This window comes from Rhinolophus sinicus, linkage group LG13, assembly GCF_036562045.2.
Source record: "Rhinolophus sinicus isolate RSC01 linkage group LG13, ASM3656204v1, whole genome shotgun sequence".
In the NCBI taxonomy this organism is placed as follows: domain Eukaryota; kingdom Metazoa; phylum Chordata; class Mammalia; order Chiroptera; family Rhinolophidae; genus Rhinolophus; species Rhinolophus sinicus.
Window position 1 is genome coordinate 54439550 of NC_133762.1, and position 24099 is coordinate 54463648.

At 43.1% G+C, this 24099-nt stretch overlaps 1 protein-coding gene across 1 annotated transcript in view; it reads left to right on the forward strand.

Moving 5' to 3' along the window:
* PCSK2 (proprotein convertase subtilisin/kexin type 2) overlaps positions 1 to 24099 on the forward strand; it is a 294215-nt gene that overhangs the window by 260693 nt on the left and 9423 nt on the right. The window contains exons 9-11 of the mRNA XM_019756643.2: positions 7333 to 7548; positions 9657 to 9757; positions 20779 to 21006. Coding sequence (XP_019612202.1) covers positions 7333 to 7548; positions 9657 to 9757; positions 20779 to 21006 — 545 coding nt within the window. The remainder of the gene's footprint in view (positions 1 to 7332; positions 7549 to 9656; positions 9758 to 20778; positions 21007 to 24099) is intronic.

Consider the following 24099-nt stretch of genomic DNA (forward strand, 5'->3'; position numbering starts at 1 on the left):
TAGTGATGCTAATTCTAAAAAATGGTTTTCATTTTCAGTCAGGTAGTCATAATATCTGCTTTCTTGTTATCTTTGCAAACAGTTGTTTGAGATACAATGTTGCTTTAAGACCAATCTCAAGTTTATTTTGCTGTTTTAAAATTCCAAAGGTTTGACGAGTAAGATACAGGGTCTCTGGTCCCGTTCTCAGCGGGTGAACACAGAACATGGTGAGGCCAAAAAGGAACACCACCAGAGCCATGGGTAGGGGGTTCATACCACTATATTCTCGCTGGCGGCTGGGACGGAGATACAGGAAGCAGGATCCACACGATCTGCAATCTGCCATCTGTTTGTCTGCCAATCAATGGCCTTACCAGCATAGCCACAGCAGTTATATTAGTGGCTAATGGCTAATTGGTTACAGCTGATGGCCAACTAGTTACAGCTGATGGCCATCTGATTACAGCTGGTGGCCATCTAATAAGCAAGCCAGCACTTTTCCACGTGAGGCCGAGAGCCTGGGAACTGCTCTGTGGGACTCCGTCTCTACACTCCACCCCTTCAGGGTCTCACCTCACACCCTACGCAACCAGCATCTTTAACGAGGGACCCTGTAAAAGGAACCCAGCCCACATCGCTTCTTGGCCTTTGGCTAAGATCAAATGTAGGAATCCAGCCCATGAGAAAAACGTTTTAGTTCAGTTCAGGGGCTGTCCCTCGATGTCTACTTATACAGCCATTGCCACCTGGAGTGGCAAATTTTCTGCAGTAACCTGGGGCTGAACTTACAGGCAGTTCATGCCGATCTGACAAGATGACTGATTCGCCACACCAGTAAAAGTGTGGGCCCCATCCACTATTGCATTAGCCCATACACACCTATGGGCAGAAAGACATAGTAGTCATAGAAACTAACAATGGCAAATCCCTTCCATCTGGGAGGATACATGCTAGCTTTTTGTCCTGGGAAAGGAGGGTCGCTGCCACTGGCACCTTTCCTGGTTTGTGGTACCAGACCTTTATGGCAGTGCTTGGGGTACCTTGTGTAGTTTCAATATGTAGCAGAACAGGGGACCCCATAATAGGCCATAGAGAGAGCACATAGGTTCCCCGTAAAATCGTCCCAGCATCGGGACCTCTGTATACCACAGTCACTTGTGGTGGCCACTCGGCCACCACCCCTGGCATCACTTGCAAATCATGGGTCAGACCAGCCCTCCATGGGGCTATCAGGCCCAACCATTGACAGTGGGGGCTTTTGATCCACCATGGCCAAGTCCATTGCTGCAGTTCCCCTGCTTTTAAGCATGTGGGTGCTGGCAGCAAAATGTTTCCATTTCTGCCATAGCCTGGCTTTAACAGAGTCTCACTCATGGTAACCTGTAACTGAATGAGAGTGGCTGTTCAATGTAGCAGAGCTTCTACTGGGCCCTCCCTTCTGTGGTCTCTCATTCAGGATTCTCAAGATGTTCCACAGATGCGAGACCCAGTCGCGCATCATGGGAGGGTGTTTTGACACCCAGAGACCTTGATTCAAAAGGCCGATGTAGCGTTCAATCATGCCAGCTGCTTGTGGATTGTGCAGATTTTGGATCAGTGCAGATTGCTGCTCGAGGGAACAGTTCTGGGTTCCCATAAACAAGACTGCAGTCTGTGCTGGTGTCAACTAGGGCCAAAACCCTCTGCACATTAGAAGGGGACCAATGTATGGACAGTTCCACGTGGGGCCTCCAGTCCCTGCTCGTCCCCTCTGACCGGGTACCTTGCCCCTTCTCAATCAAACTGGAAGGAGTCGGCCTCAAGCAGCTGCATGAAGTCCTGGAGGGACACGGGTCGCACTTTCCCGGACTTCCCCTTTGGGCTTCGCTGGAATTGCTGTTCCGGACACAACTGTTTCCAAAGGTCCAACAAGAATGCATTGGGTTGTTGGTCTATTTTTCCTGATCGACCCCTGCTGCCACAAGATCACGCCACATCCACGTGCGTGTTACTTTCTGAGGCCCACGACCTCGCCCCTTTACTCCCAGGGTGGCCATGGCAGTGGTAACTTCATGGATCTGCCGCGCCACATAGGGCATAAGAATGGCAACCAAGGATCCAAAAGCACTTGCAGGTGCAGTATCCAAAACCAGATCTCTCATGCTGGTTGTAAAACGCTCGTCATCTGGCCCCCGCATATTAGGGTTGAACATAGCATGTCTCATACCTATTTCACATGATTTCAGCAAGTTCAGTATACAATTGCCATTTACTCACAGTTTCTGGCAGCTCACCAGCCTCTCCCCATACCGTGCGTACCGCAGCAGTGAGCCACTCCATTAGAGTGTGGTTGCCCTGGTCTTGGGCCAACCTATGGCAGTTCTGCAACCACTGTCGCAGGGACAGATGCACCATCACGGAGGCTAGCTTTTCCATCTTGTCCGGGGAGCAGAGAATGCTGTCTGCCCCCTCATCCCATAAGTGCAGCAGCTAAGCCAGGAGCAGCCCTCCACAGCGCTGTCGGCATCCCCTCCTCAGCTCCTGCAACTCAGTGGGAGTGTAAGGGGTGTAGGTTGTGAACTCAGTCACTGCTGGGTTGTCGGCAGCAACGCCCCCGGGGCCCAAAGGTTGCTCATGCTTCACCTTTTGCTGCATGATGGGCTGGGCATTGGGGTCGGGAGCTACATCGCTTCCACTCCTGTCGTCTGCCTCTGCCTCGGAGTCTCCACTGTGCAGCTCCTCCTCTAACATGCGGACCCGAGCTTCAAGCATCTCCCCCTGGGACTGCAAGTCCTGTACCTGAGTTGCTTCAATAAGCGCTTCCCCCGACTTCTGACACAATGTGGTGAGAACCTCCTCTAACTGGTGGTCCTGAGCTTCCAGCACTTCTTACGGGGCTGTTGGTCCTGCACCCGAGCTATTTCATTAAGTGCAGCTTCCGTGTTATGACGCAACGTGGTGAAAAACATCCAACGCACACAGCCAGCTGTCCCCTTTGCCTCTTCCAGCAACTGCTCAGCTAGAACCTGCAGGGCCCTCTCCACACTGGCCCGAGAGCCATCCACGTCCTCCCATCCCTCCTCAGGGGTCCAACTCCTGAGAACAGTGGCTACCTGGTACCACACACTGTGTGGGGTCCACACGTCCTCCTGCCCAGAGTCAGACGCCATTCCTACCTGGCCGGAATCCTGGTCACTGTGCCAAGTGTCCAAGTAGGTGGTGGCCTCAGTGTAAGATGTCCACAACCCTTGGAGTCTACAGCAGCAGCAGACCACCAAAAGGAAGGAGACACCTTCTATGGCCAAGAGGGTGGTGTGCCATCCAGAGGCTCGAGTCTCCCAGGCAGACCGCACCTCCGGTTCTTGGCACCGCTCCTCATGGGCCTCCCGAAACTGAGCTTTTTTACGTATAAACTGCTCCATTACCCCTTTGAAAATTCTGGCCGGCACCATGAATATTCTGTACTATGTGTCATGCAGGGTCTCTGGGCCCGCTCCTGCTCTCAGCACGTGGACACAGAGCATGGTGAGGCCAAAAAGGAACACCAACGGAGCCATGGATGGGGGGAGTCATACCACTATATTCTCGCTGGTGGCTGGGTTGGAGATACAGGAAGCAGGAGCCACATGATCCACGATCCACAATCCACAGTCCGCTTCTCTGCCAACCGCCTTGCCAGCATAGCCATGGCAGTTATATTAGTGGCTAATGGCTAACCTGTTACAGCTGATGGCCAACCAGTCACAGTTGATGGCCATCTAATAACTGAGCTAGCACCTTTCCAGGTGAGGCCAAGAGCTTGGAAACTGCTCTCTGGGACTCCATCCCTACAGATGTACAAGGCAGTTTTTCTAGGATGTAATTATTATTGCCTCATATGTTCTATGTTGCTTAGGAAAATGAAGCTTAGTATTCCTAGGAGTCAAAGTACCCTTGTGGGCAAGTCTTACACTCCAATACTAAACTACTGTTTGTTGGTTGCTCTCTGTGTATCAGTGAGCTAGGCCACATAACAAATTGCCTCAAAACTCAGTAGCTTAAAATAACAACCATTTATGTTTGCTCATGGTCTACAGGTCAGCTGGGTTGTTCTGCTGATCTAGACCAGCCTCAGCAAATCTCAGCAGGCCTCACTCAGGCATCTGTGGTCTGCTGGAGGATTAGCTACAGGCTGTTCTACAATGGCCTCCCTTACATGTCTGGTAATTGTTGGTTGTGAGCTGGGGCAGGGAATTTGATTGGGCTATGTCTGTGGTCAACTAGCAGGCAACTTCAGATTTGTTCCCTGTGGGGACAAAGCCAGGAGTGCAGTTTCCAGGCTCTCGGCCTCACGTGGAAAGGTGCTGGCTCAGGTAGTAAATGGCCATCAACTGTGATTGGATGGCCATCAGCTGTGGCTAGTTGGCTGTCAGCTGTAACCAGTGAACCATTGGCCACTAATATAACTTCTGTGGCTACGCTAGCAGAGAAGGGAGGCTAGCAAGAAGATGGTGGCTGAGCTAGCAAGAGCAGATTGCAGTTAGCATGGCGGATTGCAGCTAGCAAGTGAGGTTGGTTGGCAGAGAGAAGTGGATGATGGGTTGCAGATCGTGTGGCTCCTATTTCCTGTGTCTCCAACCCAGACGCCAGCAAGACTATAGTGGTATGACTCCCCTATCTGTGGCTCCATGGGTGTTCCTTTTTGGCCTCACCATATCCTGCATTCTTATGTGGGGAGCAGGAGCTGAGACCCCGCATGACACCCGGCATGACATTCCCACAGTGCAACAGAGGTCTGAGAGAGAGAAATGAATAGGGCTTCTTGAGACCTATGCTCAGAACTGACACAATGTCCCTTTCCACCACATTCTATTGTCCAGAGCAAGACAGGAGGCCAGTCCTGAATCAAAGGGTGAGAAATAGACCCCTCCTCTTGGTGGGCAGGACTGCAAAGCCATATTGTCAAGGGGCATGAATACAAGGAACCCTGAAGTATTAGTCACATTTAATCTACCACACTCCCTACACCAAGGCAAGAATGCTTTTAGCACTGATTTCCTTTTAGTGTTGCTTCATCTCACAGCCCACCTGTGGTCTGGTTCAGGGGAAGGTTCCACAGATGGTGGGCCTCACCCATTCACCCTGATTCACATCTGTTTCACTTTCAGAGGGTGACATTTCTTGGCAATGAGCCCACATCTGAGTCTATTTGAGAATGTGATCCCCTACAGCAGCTGTAAGGATGATTCATTTCCTTCTCTGTCCTAGTTTCTGAGAGAAGTTGCTTCTTTTGATGGAGTTTTCCAGTATAGATTTACCAAGATGCTAAGGACAGTTCTCAGATAGTGGTTGAATAAATCTTTGTTGATGTGTCAATTTACTCACAAGCTAATTAACTCCAAGTCCTGTTAGAAGCAATTGAAATGTCATTTCTCATGGTCAAGAGGCAAAGAGACTTTGGAGGTAATTCAGTCATCACCCTTCCATCTGGCATCTCCATCTTTAAGCCACCAAGTCAGGACCATGGATCCCTGGTTGCCATGCAGGGACAGATTTATTCTACCAGAGCTTCATTTGCCTTCTTGCCCCTAGAAGTGTTATCAAACAGTCTGGAACAAGCTGTGGAGAAGGGGGAGGCTGTATACCTGTCACTCACCACCCACTCTGCATCGCTGCTCTTTCTCCAGCCCACAGGGGAAAACAGAGTAGCCCCAGCCCTACTGCCCCCCACCCCCGAGATAGAATATAGAAAGCCAGAAGGAATGGCCACTCCTGGGTGAAGAGAATATCCCTAAAAGATGGAAAGGGAAAAGAAAAATTCTGTTCAAAAGACTAAGAACACTGAACAGAAAAGCAATGCTAATTTAGGTATTTCTGACTAACTTGCCATTTATAACTAATTAGCATTTGGTAATAACAGCATATATATCATTATATGTTTAAAGTTATTTTTGCTCTATGTTTTTTTACTTGATCATATTAGGCTTTCTTCCTATACACTTGTTCTCTTCTACAAGTGACATGTCATATAACATCGTGTTTAAAAGAATTCTAGTACAATCCAATTGGGATATATATATATAAATGTCATAGGCACATATATACATGTACATATACATACGAGGTCAGCCAATTAAGTTCGTGAACTCATCCTAGAAAAAGTGCTACATTGCTGAATATCACTACAGTCACCTTCAAAGTATGCCCCTTGGGAAAATATACACCAACGCTAGCACCTAGTCCACCCTTCAAAGCAATTTTGGAACTCTTTTTCTGGAATGGCCATCAGAGCTGTTGTCATATTACCCTTGATGTCCTGAATGTCATCAAAGTGTCTTCCTTTCAATATTTTCAGAGTCATTGGGGGCCAGATCAGGTGAGTAGGGAAGGTGTTCCAATACAGTTGTTTGCCTGCTGAGTAAAAACTCCCTCACAGACAGTGCCATGCGAGCTAGTGCATTGTCGTGATGCAAGAGCCATGAATTGTTGGGGAAAAGTTCAGGTTGTCTAACTTTTTCACAAGCCTTTTCAGCACTTCCAAATGGTAAAGTTAGTTAACTGTCCAGTTGGTACAAATTCATAATGAATAATCCCTCTGATATCAAAAACAGGTTAGCAACATCATTGCAACAAGCTCTCAAACTTATTTGTCAGACTTCATATACATATGTATACATATGTGTGTTTATGTATGCATAAACATGTATATATATGCATTCATATTATACATATGTATGTATACATGTATATGTATGCATATGTATCTATACATATAATCTGTAATATTTATATATTTTGGAGTAAAATGTTTATTTTACACCTAAAATATTTACATATAATGTAAATTTATATATAAAAAATTTATAACTATATATAAAATAAAATATATATCTTTCTATCTTATATATAGCTAAGTATAAACATACATGTCTACTTACATTTTTGCTGAAACAATTTATGAAAGAATACATAAGAATTAGATAATAGTGATTACACTTTGGGGGATTTTTTTTTTTTTCCCTTTCAAACACTTGGACTTTTTACCATGAGGATATACTTACTTCCTTTACAGCTTTTTAAAACTTGTTCATTTGTATATTTTACGGAGATTCTTCTAGCCTTTCTCACCTCATTATCCCTAGCTTAAGTTGTAAATTTGGATGACTTTTTATATAGAATCTTTCCTGGAAAAAAAAATTCACAGTGCCCCACCAGAAAGATAGTGGTATTCACCAGCAGACAGAACCGAATTCAGGCATGTTGTTCAGCTGCTAACGAAGCCCATGTCCTGACCCGCCCTGGGTGGGACCCCCACCCCCGAGGAAGAGCCCCCTTGCAGCCCCTGGTACCCACTGGCGTTGTGTTGGTGGCATCTCTGCTGTCCTCTCCCAGGGTCGAGGGGGCAAAGGCAGCATCTATGTTTGGGCCTCTGGAGACGGCGGCAGCTACGACGACTGCAACTGCGATGGCTACGCCTCCAGCATGTGGACCATCTCCATCAACTCTGCCATCAACGACGGCAGGACTGCCTTGTACGATGAGAGCTGCTCCTCCACCTTGGCCTCCACCTTCAGCAACGGCAGAAAGAGGAACCCCGAGGCTGGAGTGGTGAGTGCGGCCACTGGCCCTCCGTGAGGCTGTGGAATGCGCGGATGCTGTGTAACGTCATGCACGATACTGTGACATCAGAGGAGGAAAGGGAGCTCCCCCTTTCCTAAAAAGTCAGCGTATGTTTTGAGAGGAGAGCCTCTCTCTTCCAAGCATGATAATACTTTGTTATTGTGGCAGAAACATATGTACAATGTGCAAATTGAAAGCAAGGCCATGATGACCTTCTTCCAGCTCATTTTTCATAGATTGTCTTTCTTGTTTATTGTTTTGGTTCAGAAAAACGACAAACTCTAGTTTACCAAAAAGTTACCCCGGCAGATCATTTATAAAGAGAACTAATATTAAGAACAGGAGCATCACATCACCACCCCACGTGAGCCAAGAACCCATCCATGTATTACAGTAATTAAAAAATTGCATCCATGGATGGACATTTCTGGGTCCATAAACCTCCCAAAATTGGGCACACACATGTATTTTCTCAGGGAAAGAGTAGTGGTTTTGATCATAGTTTAAAATGGATCAATGAGAAAACAAAAAAATTAAGAATCACAGGCTTCGATTACTTATTGCACTTTTCTGAGTAGCTCTTCCTTCCTGGGCAGTTAGTTATAATGTTGAATTTTCCAAGTCCCTTAGAAATATATATCTGTAGAGTGTAATGAACCTTTTGGGACCTTTTCCTCTCTCTGGGTATTTCACTCACAAATCATCAGCCTTTCCTCAGACCTCCAAGCCAGGAATTTAAGTAAATGGTTCAAAAGTCCTGCTGAGTTAGTTACATCCTGACTGTCTACTCACCTCCGCTGGGGTTTCCCAAGAGAGGAGGGCAGGAACTTGGAACACAATCATTACCAACCAGTTCTTCTATGCCAGGTTCCCACCTGGCCCCACATTGGCAAGCTGGCCAGCACATAAGCTAGCTGATCCCTTTACCTCCAGGAGATACAGACTTTGGCCTAGCTCCTTCCATGAGCCCTCCTGGGCTCCCCTCTTGGTATTGGGGAGGATAAAGACTGCCAGCTCCTACCAAGCAGAAGATAACTTAAGCCCCTTTTATCCTATGAACAGGGAGAAGAGTTTAGCAGAGAAGTTCAAGTAAGGGAGGCCCCAATCCCATTCTGTTTGTAAAGCTTCTCTCCTCCACCTAGAAGCTCCATTCCCTGCCCCAAGGGCCTCCCAATAGTGTCCCTTTGTTCTCAACCTTATCTATAACTATCTTTCTACTTGGGCTGGGAAAGGGCCTTGAGTTCCCTCTGAATGTTGTAATTTTCCCCTAACAGATACCTTTAAACCTCCCTGATACTTTGTCCCTCAAAGTAATAGGCCCACTTGAGCATCCTACAGACAGAGGAAGGATAATGTCTATGGTTCATCATGATTGTAATGAAATCCTGACTCTTACAAACATTGAAAATGATGTTTATCTCTTTGTGAAAGTTCTTTAAAACTTGGTTGATCAGTAAGATCTCCCCCCTTAAGAAGAGTTGTGGATGTGATCACTCACATACTGGTTATCTTGGCTCAAGATGTCTCAGAATCTCTCCATGAATTTTAGATGTAGAGAAACATTTTCTTTTTAATGGCCTCTCCTTCTAGGCAAGCTTTAGCTCAGCATGCTTATTCTTCCCTGTTTTGGAATGCCATTTTTTCCTTCTTGAAGGGAAAATGCTGATGCAATGGCCCTTAGGCTTTCTGAGATCTGACCCCAAGCAACAAAATTCACCATTGCATTGACTATGGTGGTGGGAATGACTTATCACTTTCCACCTATCTTGTTTCCTTTTAGGATCCAAGAAATAAATCTTTCTAGCCTGTGGAATAACTACAGATACACTTCTCTGAACAATTACTTTTTTCTTTATCTTGTGGATGCTGTAACTCACTGTGTGTCCCTTTTTGTCTGGGCTACTAGAAAGCTCAGATAAAATATATGCCAAAATAGATAGATATATGGGTCCTAAGCTTATTCTTATCTTCATCTTAATCTTCTTCAGAACAAGGTAGAGTTTAAATAAAAGAAATGGTAGTCCTCTGCTCCATATTGTTTTGGGGTTCAAAACGGTGTGACTTATTTACTCATTACTCAATATCTTCCCTTTCAGGCAACCACGGATTTGTATGGCAACTGCACTCTGAGGCATTCTGGGACATCTGCAGCTGCTCCTGAGGCAGCTGGAGTGTTTGCACTGGCTTTAGAGGCTAAGTATGTTTCCAGCAAAAGGCGAATGGCCAGCTCTGAAGGGTGGACTAACATGTCTCTCCTTCCAGGACCAGGTGTTCATGGAGGCAAAAGTGGGTGTGAGAGCCTGTGATCAGTCAGCATCAATTAACTTTGGTGGGCTTTTCTAAATGAATCATCAGCTCTAAGACACACACACACACACACACACACACACACACAAACACACACACACACACTCACTACAAAACTATATCCCTAGGAGAGCACAAGATCCCAACACCCAACTGTACATAGCTACTTACTCAGATACCAAACAGGGGCATGTAGATATTTTTTCTTCATAAAAACTTCCTTTTATCCTCTGTGGATCCCTTGGATATTCTACTCCAGTAATACCCACAATCAACTAAATGAAGGAAAACCATTGCCAAGCTGGGTATCTAGCAAGGTATTTCAGAACCCTGTGTGGCAAACAGGGTGCTCCTACTCAAGATTTGTTAACTGATAAAGTGAATTCACTTTTTAATACTGAGACAAAGTGGGCAAAGTCATGCAGTGTTGACCAAAAAATGGGCTTTACTGGGAAACCTTCCAAGCCGCAGACAGGAGGAGACCATCTTCTCTGTTCTCACCATCCCACAGAGAGGCCGCATATCACTACTGCTGGGCACACCTTGGATGTGAGCATCAGCTAAGGCACTTACCCACCTACTACTGTATATTCTCTTAGTGCAAGCCAGAGGCTGGACTTCTGTTTCAGCAATGAACATGTGGGCTTCAGGCACCCTGCTATTGGTGTAAGTACAAATGCCTGCTATGTAGGGAGTTGTCTGAGAAGCAGCACCAGCAACTTGTGAGAAGTTGGATTCAGGCTCCTAGGGAAGCAGAGTTGAGTCCCCATCCCATACCCCTCAGCTGTTGCTAGGCAACTGGTGCGTCTAGCATCAAATCTCCAGGCAGCTCCACTTGTCTCTCTCCACATATACAGTGCATTTTGTAATTTGCAAAAGAGGCAAGAGTTCATTCCTAGAATATGAAGGTACTTTATTTATTTTTAATTTTTTTTATTGTTTTTAAAAACATCATTCTTTTTTTTTTTTTTTTTTATAAATTGGGGGATATTGGGGAACAGTGTGTTTCTCCAGGGCCCATCAGCTCCAAGTCGTTGTCCTTCAATCAAGTTGTGGACGCCGCAGCTCAGCTCCAAGTCTAGTTGCTGTTTTCAATCTTTAGTTGCAGGGGGCACAGCCCACCATCCCATGTGGGAATTGAACCGGCAACCTTGTTGTTGAGAGCTCAGGCTCCAACCAACTGAGCCAGTTGTCTTCAATCTAGTTGTGGAGGGCACAGCTCACTGGCCCATGTGGGAATCAAACCAGCAAACCCTGTTGTTCAGAGCTCACACTCTAACCAACTGAGTCAGCCAGCCACCCCTGAAGGTACTTTAAATGATTATCTAGTTAAACCTTCTGCCTTCAAGCAGAAAAGGCATAATTATCCTCCTTCTAAAGATAACATCCCAAATTGGGAGGCACTCCTCTCTTTGGATCGGGCCAAATTTTGATTCTTCTAACAAGTCAGGTGAAAAATTTAGAACACCAGGGGATGGACACTAGTCAAAGAACTCCTATTTATACACAGAGCCTACTGCCCTATTAAAAAGAAACCAAAACTTACAGATTATGTGCATTTCCTGAAAACAAAACTGTTCAACCTGATACCATGGAGAGCTCTGGAATATAAATTATGCCTCAGAGATTGTTCTACCCCAAGGCACAGGAGCTGGGCTGCCATGTTCTTGTGCTGGACGTCATTGGCTAAGAGGCACACCTAGGAAAGCTAACTCTGAGGCACCTCTAGCTTTCTGCATCTGTGGGCAAAGGGCTCCAGTAGCCAGCAATTAAAACCACTGGTCAGCATGAAATAATCCCAGAGAAAGCCCAGAGGGAGGAGGAGGGAAGACTCTTCATGAGCAATTCCTACCGCTCTTCTCTCTTTATCTTGAGACAAGGCATCTGGGAGTCCTCAGTGAAGTGTGTGCAGCAGTTGAGGGCTCTTTCCCACTCAGAGGCTCGATAAGAAAAATTTACAAAGCAATTTGAATGCAGTGAACAAATTATCCTGTCAAAATGTACAGCCATCAGGACCATTAAAGAGGGAAAATGATCACCCCCATGACTCCAGGGGAGAAAAGGAAACCCTTGCTCTCTCCTGCCCAGTCACCACTTTGTTGTTCAACCTCAAAAAGTACTTTTCTGGCCAATGCTTGAAAGTGGCTCCTTGGGTCACATGGAATATTGCTCAGATTTCCCAGTGTGGCCAATATTGGAGAAATTTCAAAAGATTTCTTTAGTGGGGGTGACTGTGACTGCTGCCTTCAAATATTTTGTGTTCTTTTTCTATGACTCGGGGTTTTCTGTGTGGTTCTATAGATCTGAACTAGGTTTAAGAGGTGGATGTCATAAAGAAGCAAATTTTTGACTCAAGAGAACCATCTGTAGTAAAGTGGCCCATGTTGAACTAGAACAATGTTTCCAAAACTTACCTTCCAGGGGATGGATTTTTTTAATGTAAACTTTTAATCAAAGTATAATAGACACTGAGAAAAGTACAAATATTAAGTACAGCTCAATGACTTCTTAGAAGGCTAACAGATCCATGTAACCATCACCTAAATCAAGAAGCAGACCATGACCTAAGTACCACTCTGTGCTCTTTTGCTCTGAGAGTCTGAGATATTCCTCTTTGCGGTTGTGTGTGGTTGGTTATAGGTCATTCATACTCAATGTGGAATATTACTCCATTGTATAAATGGATATTTGGGTTGTTTCCACTTTGGGACTATTATGAGTAATACTTCTATGAAAATTCTTGTACATGTGAAGCTATGTATGCATTTCTGTGGGGTGTTTACTAGGGAATCAAAATGCTGAGTCAGGTATATATATATATATATATATATATATATATATATATATATATATATATACAGCTCTACTAGATACTGCCAAGTAGTTTCCCAAAGTGAGTGTATCCATTGACACTCCTTCCAGCAGTGTATGAGAGTTACAATTGTTCCATATCCTTGGCAACATTTGGTATTGTCAGTCATCTACACTTGAGCCATGCTGATGGGTGTGCAGTGGAATCACATTGTAGTTTTAATTCCCATTTTCCTGATAACTAGTAAAGTTGAGCACTGGAAGGAGTTTTGAAAATGATAGATTCCCAAGTCTCAGCCAAGAATCACTGAATACAAATCCATAAGGATGGATGGCCCAGTAATTTGTCTTTTCAATCCCATTCCAGGTTCTATACAAGCAGCAAACCCATTGCTGGTTTGTGGATGAGGATATGTGGCACCCAGTAAGGCAATGGCTCTATGAACCTATGAATCAGGGTGCTACTGTGCAGAATGTGAATATCTAGACTCAGCCTCTGATTAGGTGCTGGTATTAGATCAAAATTGAAAACAGAAAATCTAATAACAATAGTTAAACCAAGAGGGAAAGGTGGTGTTTTTCTGTCATGTGAAAGATAATATAGAGGTAAGGAGCCCAGGGCAAGTATGAGGGTGCCCCCATGAATCAGGGAATCCAGCTGTTTCTGGATTTCTGCTCTGTCACTTAATGCTCTCTAGATGCTGCTGGAGCTCCAGCCATCATGTTTACATTTCAGGCAGGAAAAGGAGAAGAGCAAAGGGAATAAAGAAATCCACCAGCTGAGTCAGCCCTGTTTAAAAGTTTTTCCAAGAAGCCCCACCCGGTGGGGCTTAATTCTGCTGATTTCTCATTGACTAGAACTGTCACATGACCACCCCCATGCTGCAAGGGAGGTTGGGAAATATAGTTTTGTAGCTAATAACATTGCTGTTCTGAATCAAATTGAAGTTTTCTTAATAAGGAAGGAAGGAGGATTGATAGGAGGGAGAGAACAGCTAGTGTATTTCAACAACTAAGTGAGCAATTACTCCCCTCCTCTAGATCTCTATCCAAAAAATAGAAAGTTAGATCATCAATAAGTCTCTTAAGATTTCCTGGACATTGTAAGTCTGCTTCAAAAATATTATGCATTTAGAAAGTGTATTTTAAATTGGATATGTGTAGATTTTAGGGTTTAATATGCCTTAAAGCTGAAAATGTTCATTTATTTTTAAATATTGTCACCAATACTTTACCTGGGACATAGTGTCTATTCTAGTCTAACATCACTGCTCAATATGAGCTAGATTTTATTATTAATAATAACCTCTTTATTGAGTGTCCATTACTGTGCTAGTTACTTTTCACATGGTGATCTACATTTACACCCTACAACAAACCTCTAAGGCCTTATTGCCATTTTATAGATGGGAATCCTGAGGCTCAGATTATTAAAGTAACTTATCCAAAGTCACACAGTTGGAAAATAGAGCTAGGATTTAAACCCTAAGGAGCCTGAGCTCCAACTCCAGGGTCTTCCCTTGGTCCACCTATGGGACTTAGAAGAGCCTCTATCTGGGCTGAGTGTCTCACCACTCATTCTGCCCAGGACAAAGGGCCACAGTGAATGAATTGGCTCCTCCTCAAAAGCGATGCCCAAAATCAGGTTTCAATTTCTTCAAGATAAGGTTTTGCACACCACATCTATACCAGGATGTCATGTAAACTGGATTTTCTCTCACAGTGTATAGGAATTAGGCAAACAGGGTCTGTGGAGAAAATTCCAGCTTGACTTACAAATGCATTGTTTTCTCAGACTGGAAATAATCCCAAACTTTCAAATTGTGTTTTAATCCTGTCAGCGTGTAGAGAATAGACTCTGAATTGTAAAGCTGAAAGAAAACAAATGGCTCTTTCACTACTCCAAACATCTCTTCTTCTGCATGAAGAGAACTAGGCCCAGGGCAATGAAGCTACTTGCTCAGGTTCACACACCTTACTCTGTTTAGATAAAGATCATATCCAGGAGGGAGAGGGATTAAAATTCTGTTGGCTTCTAGAATTTAAGAGATGTTAGTAGAAATCATTCTTCCAACCTTAACATTGCAACCTCTTTAAAACATTTCCGTTTTCAAGTTCTCTAAAGATGCATGTTCTCTCCTTAAATTCCCTGTGCTGTCTTGATCATTAGGAGGAAAATGTTAATTGGGTCCAGGAGAAATTGATATCATAAATAGAAGAACTCTGAAAGACAATAGTGAGGGACAAGCCTCACAAACAAGGAACTCAAAAAAAGTCAGTGTTTTGTACTTTATTCTTCTTAGCAAAAAGTTAAAACTTACAGTAGGACTCTGTAGATGTAGTTCTGCCAATCAGACAAATAGGTGAGCAATCATAAGCATATAATACACTTGCTAGAACCAACTTTAGGTGATTTAAGAAACAGTCCTTCCTAAGTCTCCCTGGTGCAAGATTCCTCTTTCAGCCATGCAAAGCCAGTCTCTTCCTTGGCTTCAGACTGGCTTTTCTAGAACCCCACACTCTCCTTGCTCAAGACTTCTGCCACAGTGCCCAGGATTTCCTCCAGTTTCCTGAGTGACCTCTTTCTTTGGAGCCCTGGCCTTTCCAGATGAAAATGTAGCCACCCTCCATCTCTAGAAGCCCTGGGTTCCACTTTGATTTCTGTGGGTGCTGGCTCTGTAGCAAGAACCAGCTAGTCTACCCTGACTGGCCTAGGACCAATCTACTAACAATTATACATTTATCCCTGGAACATCACAGATTCCTACTAGTGATCGGAGCCAGATGCACGAGTGTAACAGTTTTTGTTGATAATTCGGGACTTACTCAAGCATGGCCTTACTCCTTATGGTCATGCCTGGGCCAGAGTCCTGCAGCAGCCTCTGACTAGTGTGGTCCTGCCTTCCAGTCCCACACTTCTTGATTTCATTCTCCCTGGTAACTCTGCCTTTATGGCTGTCACTGAGATAAAGTGTACTAATGTAGGTGAACACCCTGTCATCCTCTCCTGCCGTACAATTCCTGCCTCTCCCTCCCTGTCACACACAGGGCTCCTGACCTCCTGTGCTATTTTAAGCTTATCACCTGCACAATGCTTGCCTTCTCCCACCTCTAGATACTTCCTCCCAGAATGTTCTCTCCCCTAGAAGCCTCCCCTTCCCTGTCTTTTCATTCAGTCACTCCTACTCATCCCGTTGACCTTGGCTTAAAATGTTGCTTCCTAAAAGATACTTGGTGACCCCCTGGACCAAAGTTTCTCAAATTTCCTGATAATGGGAATCCCTAGAGTGCTTTTTAAAAACAGATATCCAAGCCTTTCCAGGTCCACAGACTCAGAACCTCCAAGAGAGTGCCCGGAAAGCTGTAATTTTAACAAACATTCCCAGTGCTGACCAGGAAATTAGGAACCACTCCCCTGGACCAGCTTTGCTCAAGCTTTTGGCTGCATATTGGAAATACCAGATGTTTGGACAAGTGCATGAAGTAAACATCTCTGGGTCCTATCTGACATCATTATATTTTAACATTTGATTCACATGTGTAGCCAAGGTTGAGAACCACCATCTTAGACCAATGTTCTCAAACATTTGTGCACACAAGAATCATCTTGAGAGTTATCTTAAGTGGAAATTCTCAGGCTCACAACTTTCAAAAGGCTGATTCAGGAGAGCTGAGGTGGGTTGAGGCCAGGAATCTGCGTTTGTCAACTAGCTTCCACATGGTTTTGATGCAGAGGACTTGAGGACCACAGTCTGAGAGCCCCTTGGTGGGATAACACAGGAGCTCCACCGTTGGTTTCCTCAACACCCTAGATCCCCCTTCATGACAGCTTTCCTTATTTATTTTTTTCCAGTTTTATTGAGGTATAATGACATACAGCACTGTACAGTATAAGGTGTATGGCATAATAATAGTTTGAATTAACATTTTGTGAAATGCTTACCACAATATGTTTAGTTAATATCCAATATCTCATATTGATACAATAAAAAGAAAAAAAATTTTTTTTCCTTGTGATAAGAATTTTTAGAATCTACTCTGTTAACATTCATATATATATATATATATATATATATATATATATATATATCATACAGCAATGTATGAACTACAGTCATCATCATGTACATTACATCCCTAGTACTTATTTATCTTATAACTGGAAGTTTGTACCTTTTGACCACCTTCTTCCAATTTTATCTCCCCCTACCTCTACCTTCGATAACAACAAATTTTATCCTTTTTTCTCTGAGTTTGGGTTTCGTTTTCTTTTTCTTTATTTTTAATTAAAGTTATTGGGGTATCAATTGTTAGTAAAGTTACATAGGTTTCAAGTGTAAAATTCTGTAGTACATTATGTATATATTGCGTCGTGTGTTCACCACCCAGAGTCAGTTCTCCTTCCATCACCATATATTTGATCCCTTTTACCCTCTGCCACCCTCCTTCCCCCTTACCCTCTGGTAACCACTAAACTATTGTCTGTGTCTATGAGATTTTGTTTCTTCACTTGTTTGTCTTGTTCATGTAAGTGATATCCTACGGTATTGTCTTTCTCTGTCTGACTTATTTCACTTAGCTAATGTGCTTGAGATTCATCTACGTTGTTGCAAATGGCAAAATTTCCTTGTTTTTTATGACTGAATAATATTCCATTTTTATATGCATATAATATTATATATTACATATTATATATTATATATATTATATACATACAAAAAGTTCTTTATCTATTTATCCATTGATGAACACTTGTATTGTTTCCATGTCTTAGCTATTGTAAATAATGCTGCTATGAACATGGGATTGCAGATATCTTTCCAAGTTAATATTTTTGTTTCCTTTGGAAATATTTCCAGTAATAGAATTGCTGAGTCAGATGGTAGTTCTATTTTTAATTTTTTGAGGAACCTCCCTATTGCTTTCCATAGCAGCTGCATCAATTTATAATCCCACCAACTGTGTATGAGTGTTCCTTTACTCCACATTCCTGCCCAGCATTTGTTAACCCTTGTCTTTTTAAAATAACTACTCTAACAGATGTGAGTGATACCTCATTATGGTTTTGTCCTTTTTGAAATATTGAGTTGTCTGTCTGTCACCTGAGGCTGTAGGCTCTGAGAAGGCAGAGACCTTCCTACAACGTGCCCAGAATTAGCCTGGATGTGGTAGACACTCATCAGACATTCATGGAATCACTTCATTGTGCAGTACTTTTCCACAAAGATGTCCCTTTTTTCCCAACTACATTATTATATAAAATATTTGAGAATAAGGATGAATATATCACCTTACTTGTCCTATAACACTAAACACAGTGACCTTTATATTGTAGACACTCTATAAATTTATTTTTTATTATTTAAGAGATATTACCTAAGATTCTTGAGCTGCTATGGTACGATTAAAGCTTAAAGTAAGTTGATGAAATACCTATGCTATACAATAATGTATTCTATCAATTCTGAAATTGCTCAGAAGAGGGAACTAAGACAGACAGTTTTACTTTTTGACATATGCAAATGGCTGGCCAAACAGTGTCACAAGTTCAATTACACTGGAGTATGGACTATGCTCTGATTTATTTCAGAAGTGAGAAAATCCTTGTTCTGACACATGCTCTCTTTCATGGACCCCATGAGAATAAGTCCATGGAGAAACATCTGACGGAGTCCTTCTCCAAGTTTTGGGAAGTATAGCACATTTTTGTGGCAGACCCTGAGCAAAGATAAGAGACACTCCACCTGCCGGTCAGTCCTCAAATCACCTCAAAGTCCTTTATTTGTCAACCATATGCCATTCTGTGATTAATGAGCTCAAAATCCCATTCCAGCAAAACACTGAGCTGTAGTTCATAATCAACTTCAGGAAGTTCCACACCATTCACTTGGGTCCTGGGGACCATATGACCAAGATATGTTCTTAATTTTCTCAAATAACCATTGACCTTCCTTGAAACTTTCTCCTTAAAAGTTGAAGGTCTACATTTCAAGATCATATGAATCAATAGCATCTTTTGGCTCTGATTCTGTTTTGAACCAATAAACACTGCATGTTTTGAAATTGTATCAAAAGAGTTATGTTGTTCCTAGTCCCCTGAATTATTTGACTTCTGAAGAGAATATAGTACAAGGTTGTTCCAACTTTTTTGCTCATGACTCTCAGTGATACATAAATTTTGCATTGCAACCCAACATACCACACACACACATACATGCACACACACACCCCTAAAGTTCTATGAAAAAATAGTTTTCCATATTACATGCAATGTATACTGTTATCCTTTTCTATTCTGTTCTATGCATTTTTTAATGATAGCGCAATCTATTAAAGCACTAGTTCTCAACCTTAGCTATCTAGTGGAATGCCCTGGGAAGTGTTAACAATTTCCAATGCCTGGGTTCCACTCCCTGAGAGCCTGGTTTAATTGGTCTGAGGTGTAACCTGAACAGTGGGATTTTAATGTACATCCCAGGTAAGTAACCTGTGATTTCACAGCACACAAATGGGTCATGACTTGCAGTTTGAAAAAGATAGACACTGAGTAACATTAGATACTAATTTCCAAAGGCATTGGCATTTGCAAGCAGACTTGTTTATTCACTGTGCCAAGGTTGCCCTAAGCACAGGGGATACAAATATGCTGAAAATATTGTCTCTGCCCTTGAAGAACTAACAGCCTCATTTTCACAAATGGAACACACCAATGTAGCCAACTCTCAGATCAATAATCAGAGCACTGCCAGCACCCAGAAGCCTCCTTGTGTCCCCTTCCAGTCTCTAACCACTAACATGACTTCTAACAGCATAAATTAGTTTTGCCTGTTTTTATATTTCAAATCAATTCACTCTCATACAATATGTTCTCTTCAGTGTCTGGCTTCTGTAGATCAACATTCTGTTTGTGAGATTTATCCATATTATTCAGAGTACCTATAGTTCATCCATTATTATTATATAGTATTCCTCATTCTGTAAATACATCTCAACTGGTTTATTAATTTTACTTTAGATGGGGCTTTGGGGACTTCACAGTTTAGGCATATGTACATTCTAGTACATATATCTGGTGAATATATACACATATTTTTGTTGGATACATACCTAGAAATGGAACTTCTGGGCCATAGCTTAAGCATATGGACAACATTAAAAGGTACAGCCAAATAGTTTTCCAAAGTACTTGCAATAACTTACACTCCTATCAATAAAGTATATGAGTTCCATTTGTTCCACATCTTTGTCAACATTTGGTATTGTCAGTCTTTTTCATGTTAGCCATTTTAGCATATGTGTTAGAATATGTATTTGAAATAAATTTAAGTAAAATAGCAAGTTTGTTAAATTGACATATACGAGGTCAGACAATTAAGTTTTGAACTTGTTGCAACAATGTTGCTAACTTTTTTGATATCAGAGGGATTATTCATTATGAATTTGTACCAACTGGACAAATAGTTAACCAAGTTTACTATTTGGAAGTGCTGAAAAGGCTGTGTGCAAAAGTTAAACGACCTGAACTTTTTGCCAACAATTCATGGCTGTTGCATCACGACAATGCACCAGCTCACACAGCACTGTCTGGGAGGGAGTTTTAGCCAGTAAACAAATAACTGTGTTGAAACACCCTCCCTACTCACCTGATCTGGCCCCCAGTGACTTCTTTCTTTACCTGAAGATAAAGGAAATATTGAAAGGAAGACATTTTGATGACATTCAGGACATCAAGGGTAATATGATGACAGCTCTGACGGCCATTCCAGAAAAAGAGTTCCAAAATTGCTTTGAAGGGTGGTCTAGGCACTGGCATTGGAGCATAGCTTCCCAAGGGGAGTACTTCAAAGGTGACCATAGTGATATTCAGCAATGAGGTATGTAGCACTTTTTCTAGGATGAGTTGGAGAACTTAATTGTCTGACCTTATATATAACAGTTCTAAATAGTGTGTGGAAATTCTCCCTTGACTTGGGCATTCATGGATGTTCCAAACTCTTGCAAGGGGCCTTTGTTCTATCTTAGTAATTGTGTCTCTCTCCCTCTCTCTCCTGCTCTCCCCCTTGCCCTTGTTCTCGAACTCTCTCTGCCTCCGGTATCCAGCCTGGGTTTGACCTGGAGAGACATGCAGCATCTGACTGTGCTCACCTCCAAACGGAACCAGCTTCATGATGAGGTTCATCAGTGGCGACGGAATGGGGTTGGCCTGGAGTTTAATCACCTCTTTGGCTATGGGGTCCTTGACGCAGGTGCCATGGTAAAAATGGCTAAAGACTGGAAAACCGTGCCCGAGAGATTCCACTGTGTGGGAGGCTCTGTACAGGACACTGAGTAAGTGGGGACATGGTTCTGCTACGTGTGAAAATGCCCCAGAGATGATGCCATGCATTGGTGACAATATCAGATTCACTCCCAATGTCAGGGAGACACGCTGAATATGATTCAGGGACAACCAGCTTCCAGGGAGAGCTATAGCGTTGTGCAACGCTGGAGGGTGCCATTTACGTAGACCACAATTGTGTAACTCAGAACCCTTACTTTTAGGTATAAGCCTTAACTGTTTTTGTACCTTATGCCATTATTTTAATTGCAAAAACCAACCAGTGTGACTAACTCCCAGACCAGTAAACACAATATAACCAATATCCCAGAAGGCCACCAGATCCTCTTCCATCATCATTTCCCCAAGGGTAACCACTATTCTTATTTCAAACTCCATAGATTATTTTGCCTATTTTATACTTAATATAAATGAATCATACACTATGTTCTCCTTCATATCTAGATTGTTTTGCTCAGAATTACGTTGTGAGATTCGAACATGTTTAGTGTGTACTTGTAGTTCATTTATTCTAAATGTTGAATAGTGTTCCTTTGTATGACTGTAACACAATTTATGTAGTCATTCTACTTGTGCGACAATGGTTTAATTCTGAGGTGGATAGCCATTTGGAAGGATTTGAATGAGAAGTTACCCACACAGAAACTACTGAGCTGGTCACACCTACTTTTTTTCTAACTCACATCACGGCAAAAGGATTAGACAATATTAGCTAGGGTTTCCAGGCGGGAATTCCCACCTGTTCTCAGGAATTTTTTCGCTTTCCCTTTTCCAAATCCCGAGATATAAACAGTTTTCTGTTCTCCATGGTGAATCGTTTCCACAAAGTGACGGCCGATACTACCAACCACCTAGGTCAAGGAGCCGATTTTCCCAATTTCCCAACCAACTTTTCTCGGGATTCAGGAATGGGAAAGCAAAAAAAAATCCTGAGAACAGGCGAGAATTCCCACCTGGAAACCCTAGCTCTGTCCTCACCAGGCTGCTGGGAGACTTTAATGAAACAACCAGCACAGAGCTGGCACACAGTAGACACTCAGCAACTAGAATTTTGTCTTTCCCTCTCATCCATGACTTTTGACACTCCTAGTTCACACCTGTGGGAAAAAAGAAAGATAACAATCTCCTACAATTTTGGACATAACTGTCTGATTTGTACATGAACTCAAAATTGTATATCCTTTCAACTGACAGTGCCCTCCCGTGGGTCAGCATCCTAGGGTTCACTCGCTATTCACCTAAAAAGTGGTACCAAGGAAATTGTTGCAGAACTGTGTGTATTTTTCCAGGAACTAGTCTGTAATCTCATCAGCACTGCATGGGAAAGTACAGCTTCAGCCCAAGATCTGTAATAACTTAAAAAAACAGAGCTGCACAAGCCCCACATGATGTGCTATAATAAAAATATCTGCTCTGCAGCGTTCCTATCAGTTTCCCCGAAGTTGCCATGTACATACATCATTTCTGTTTATCCTTGACCCCTCTGCTTGGTGAGACAGGCTTCACTGTGGCCTCAACAAGTTGATTGACTCAGTAAAGGTCACAGAGACTGTAAGTGAAAGTGAAGGAACTGACTTTTATTGGGATTGGGTACCTACTACGTGTCATGCACTTTACAGTCACATAAGCTTCATAACCACCCTGTTGTTGATGTGCCTCACCTCACACAGTCAGGGTGTGACTATTTTGCAGTATTAACAATGAACTGGTCCCATATTGTGTCTCAGGGAGAAGCACCTACTATGTCCCTGGCATGAGGTCTTTTATATACACTGTTTTGTATATCCTATCATTATTCCTTCTCACTAGTGAGGAAGCTGAGATACAGAAAGCACAAGAAATGGACTCTAAGTCACACAGGGCAGACCAGGACTTGGCAAGGCCAAGGACCAGGACAAGGCCCATCTGAATCCAAACTTCAGGCTTTTTTCATTGTAAGACAGTGACCTTAATGAGCTCCTACTGTGCATTCAGGCCCTTTTATTAGAGCAGCCCTGCTTTAAGCTCAGGAGTGTCATTACAGATGAGAAGAGCCTCAGAAAGGTTGTAGGCACATCAAAGGTCACCCAGTTACTGACCAGCCAAACTGGGATTTACACCCAGGCATTCTGATTCCAGAACTCCAGCCTGTGGGGCCTCAATGTGTCTCAATGATTCTCTCTGCTGGAGGAGGTGAGGCTCAATGAAGGGCCTGGGGAGCTTTTTTAATAACTCCTGCCTTCTGGGACTCTGAAACACCCACCTGGCATGTGGTCCTCCCTCCCCAAATTCCATTAACTGCCATTCTGGAGACCTTGTCACTGCCAAGGTCTACGAACAGAGTGACCGAACATAGACACGACTAGGAACCATCATCTAAAGGGGACATTGAAAGGTAAAGCCCACTTACCGTAACTAACTGTACCCAAGGTAAACATTAAATAGGCACTGACAGCTGAGCTCCCTTGTTAGAGTTCAGAATAATTTTTGAGTGATTTGGAAGGACCAGGAGACTTTTTGCAGTGCTAGAAATGTTCTCTATCTGAGTGTCTAATACAGTAGCTGGTGGCTATGGAGTGCTAGAAATGTGACTAGTGTGACTGGGGAACTAAAGTGTCCACTTGATTTAATTTTAGTTAATTTAAATTTAAATTGCCACATGTGGCTGGTGGCTCCCATCTTGCACAGCTCAGCTCTAAGGCACATCTGGTAGTTACACGGTAGCAGGAAAGATGCTAAATAGCACAAACAGAACAGAAAGGGTAAATTTAATCATGTCATCTGTGTGAAGGGGTGTGCAGAAGTCAAGCCTGCAAGGCCTGTTCCTCCCTCAGTGCTCCTCTCGCTGATGTCCACTGCTCACTCCTCACACGCAGACAGCAGGACACACCAGAGGCCAGGCATCTGTCTAAGGGCAGCCCTGGGAGAATGCAGGCACAGAGCTGCCACCTACTAAGAACTCCTCTCAGACAGTCACTGAGCTAGTTTTCTCCCACCATCTCATTTAATCACAGAAGGCTGGCCTCACTAGTCTCATTTTACTGGTGAGAAAACAGAGACTCAGAAAGATAAAGTAAATGGTCCTAGTTCACAGAAAGAACAAC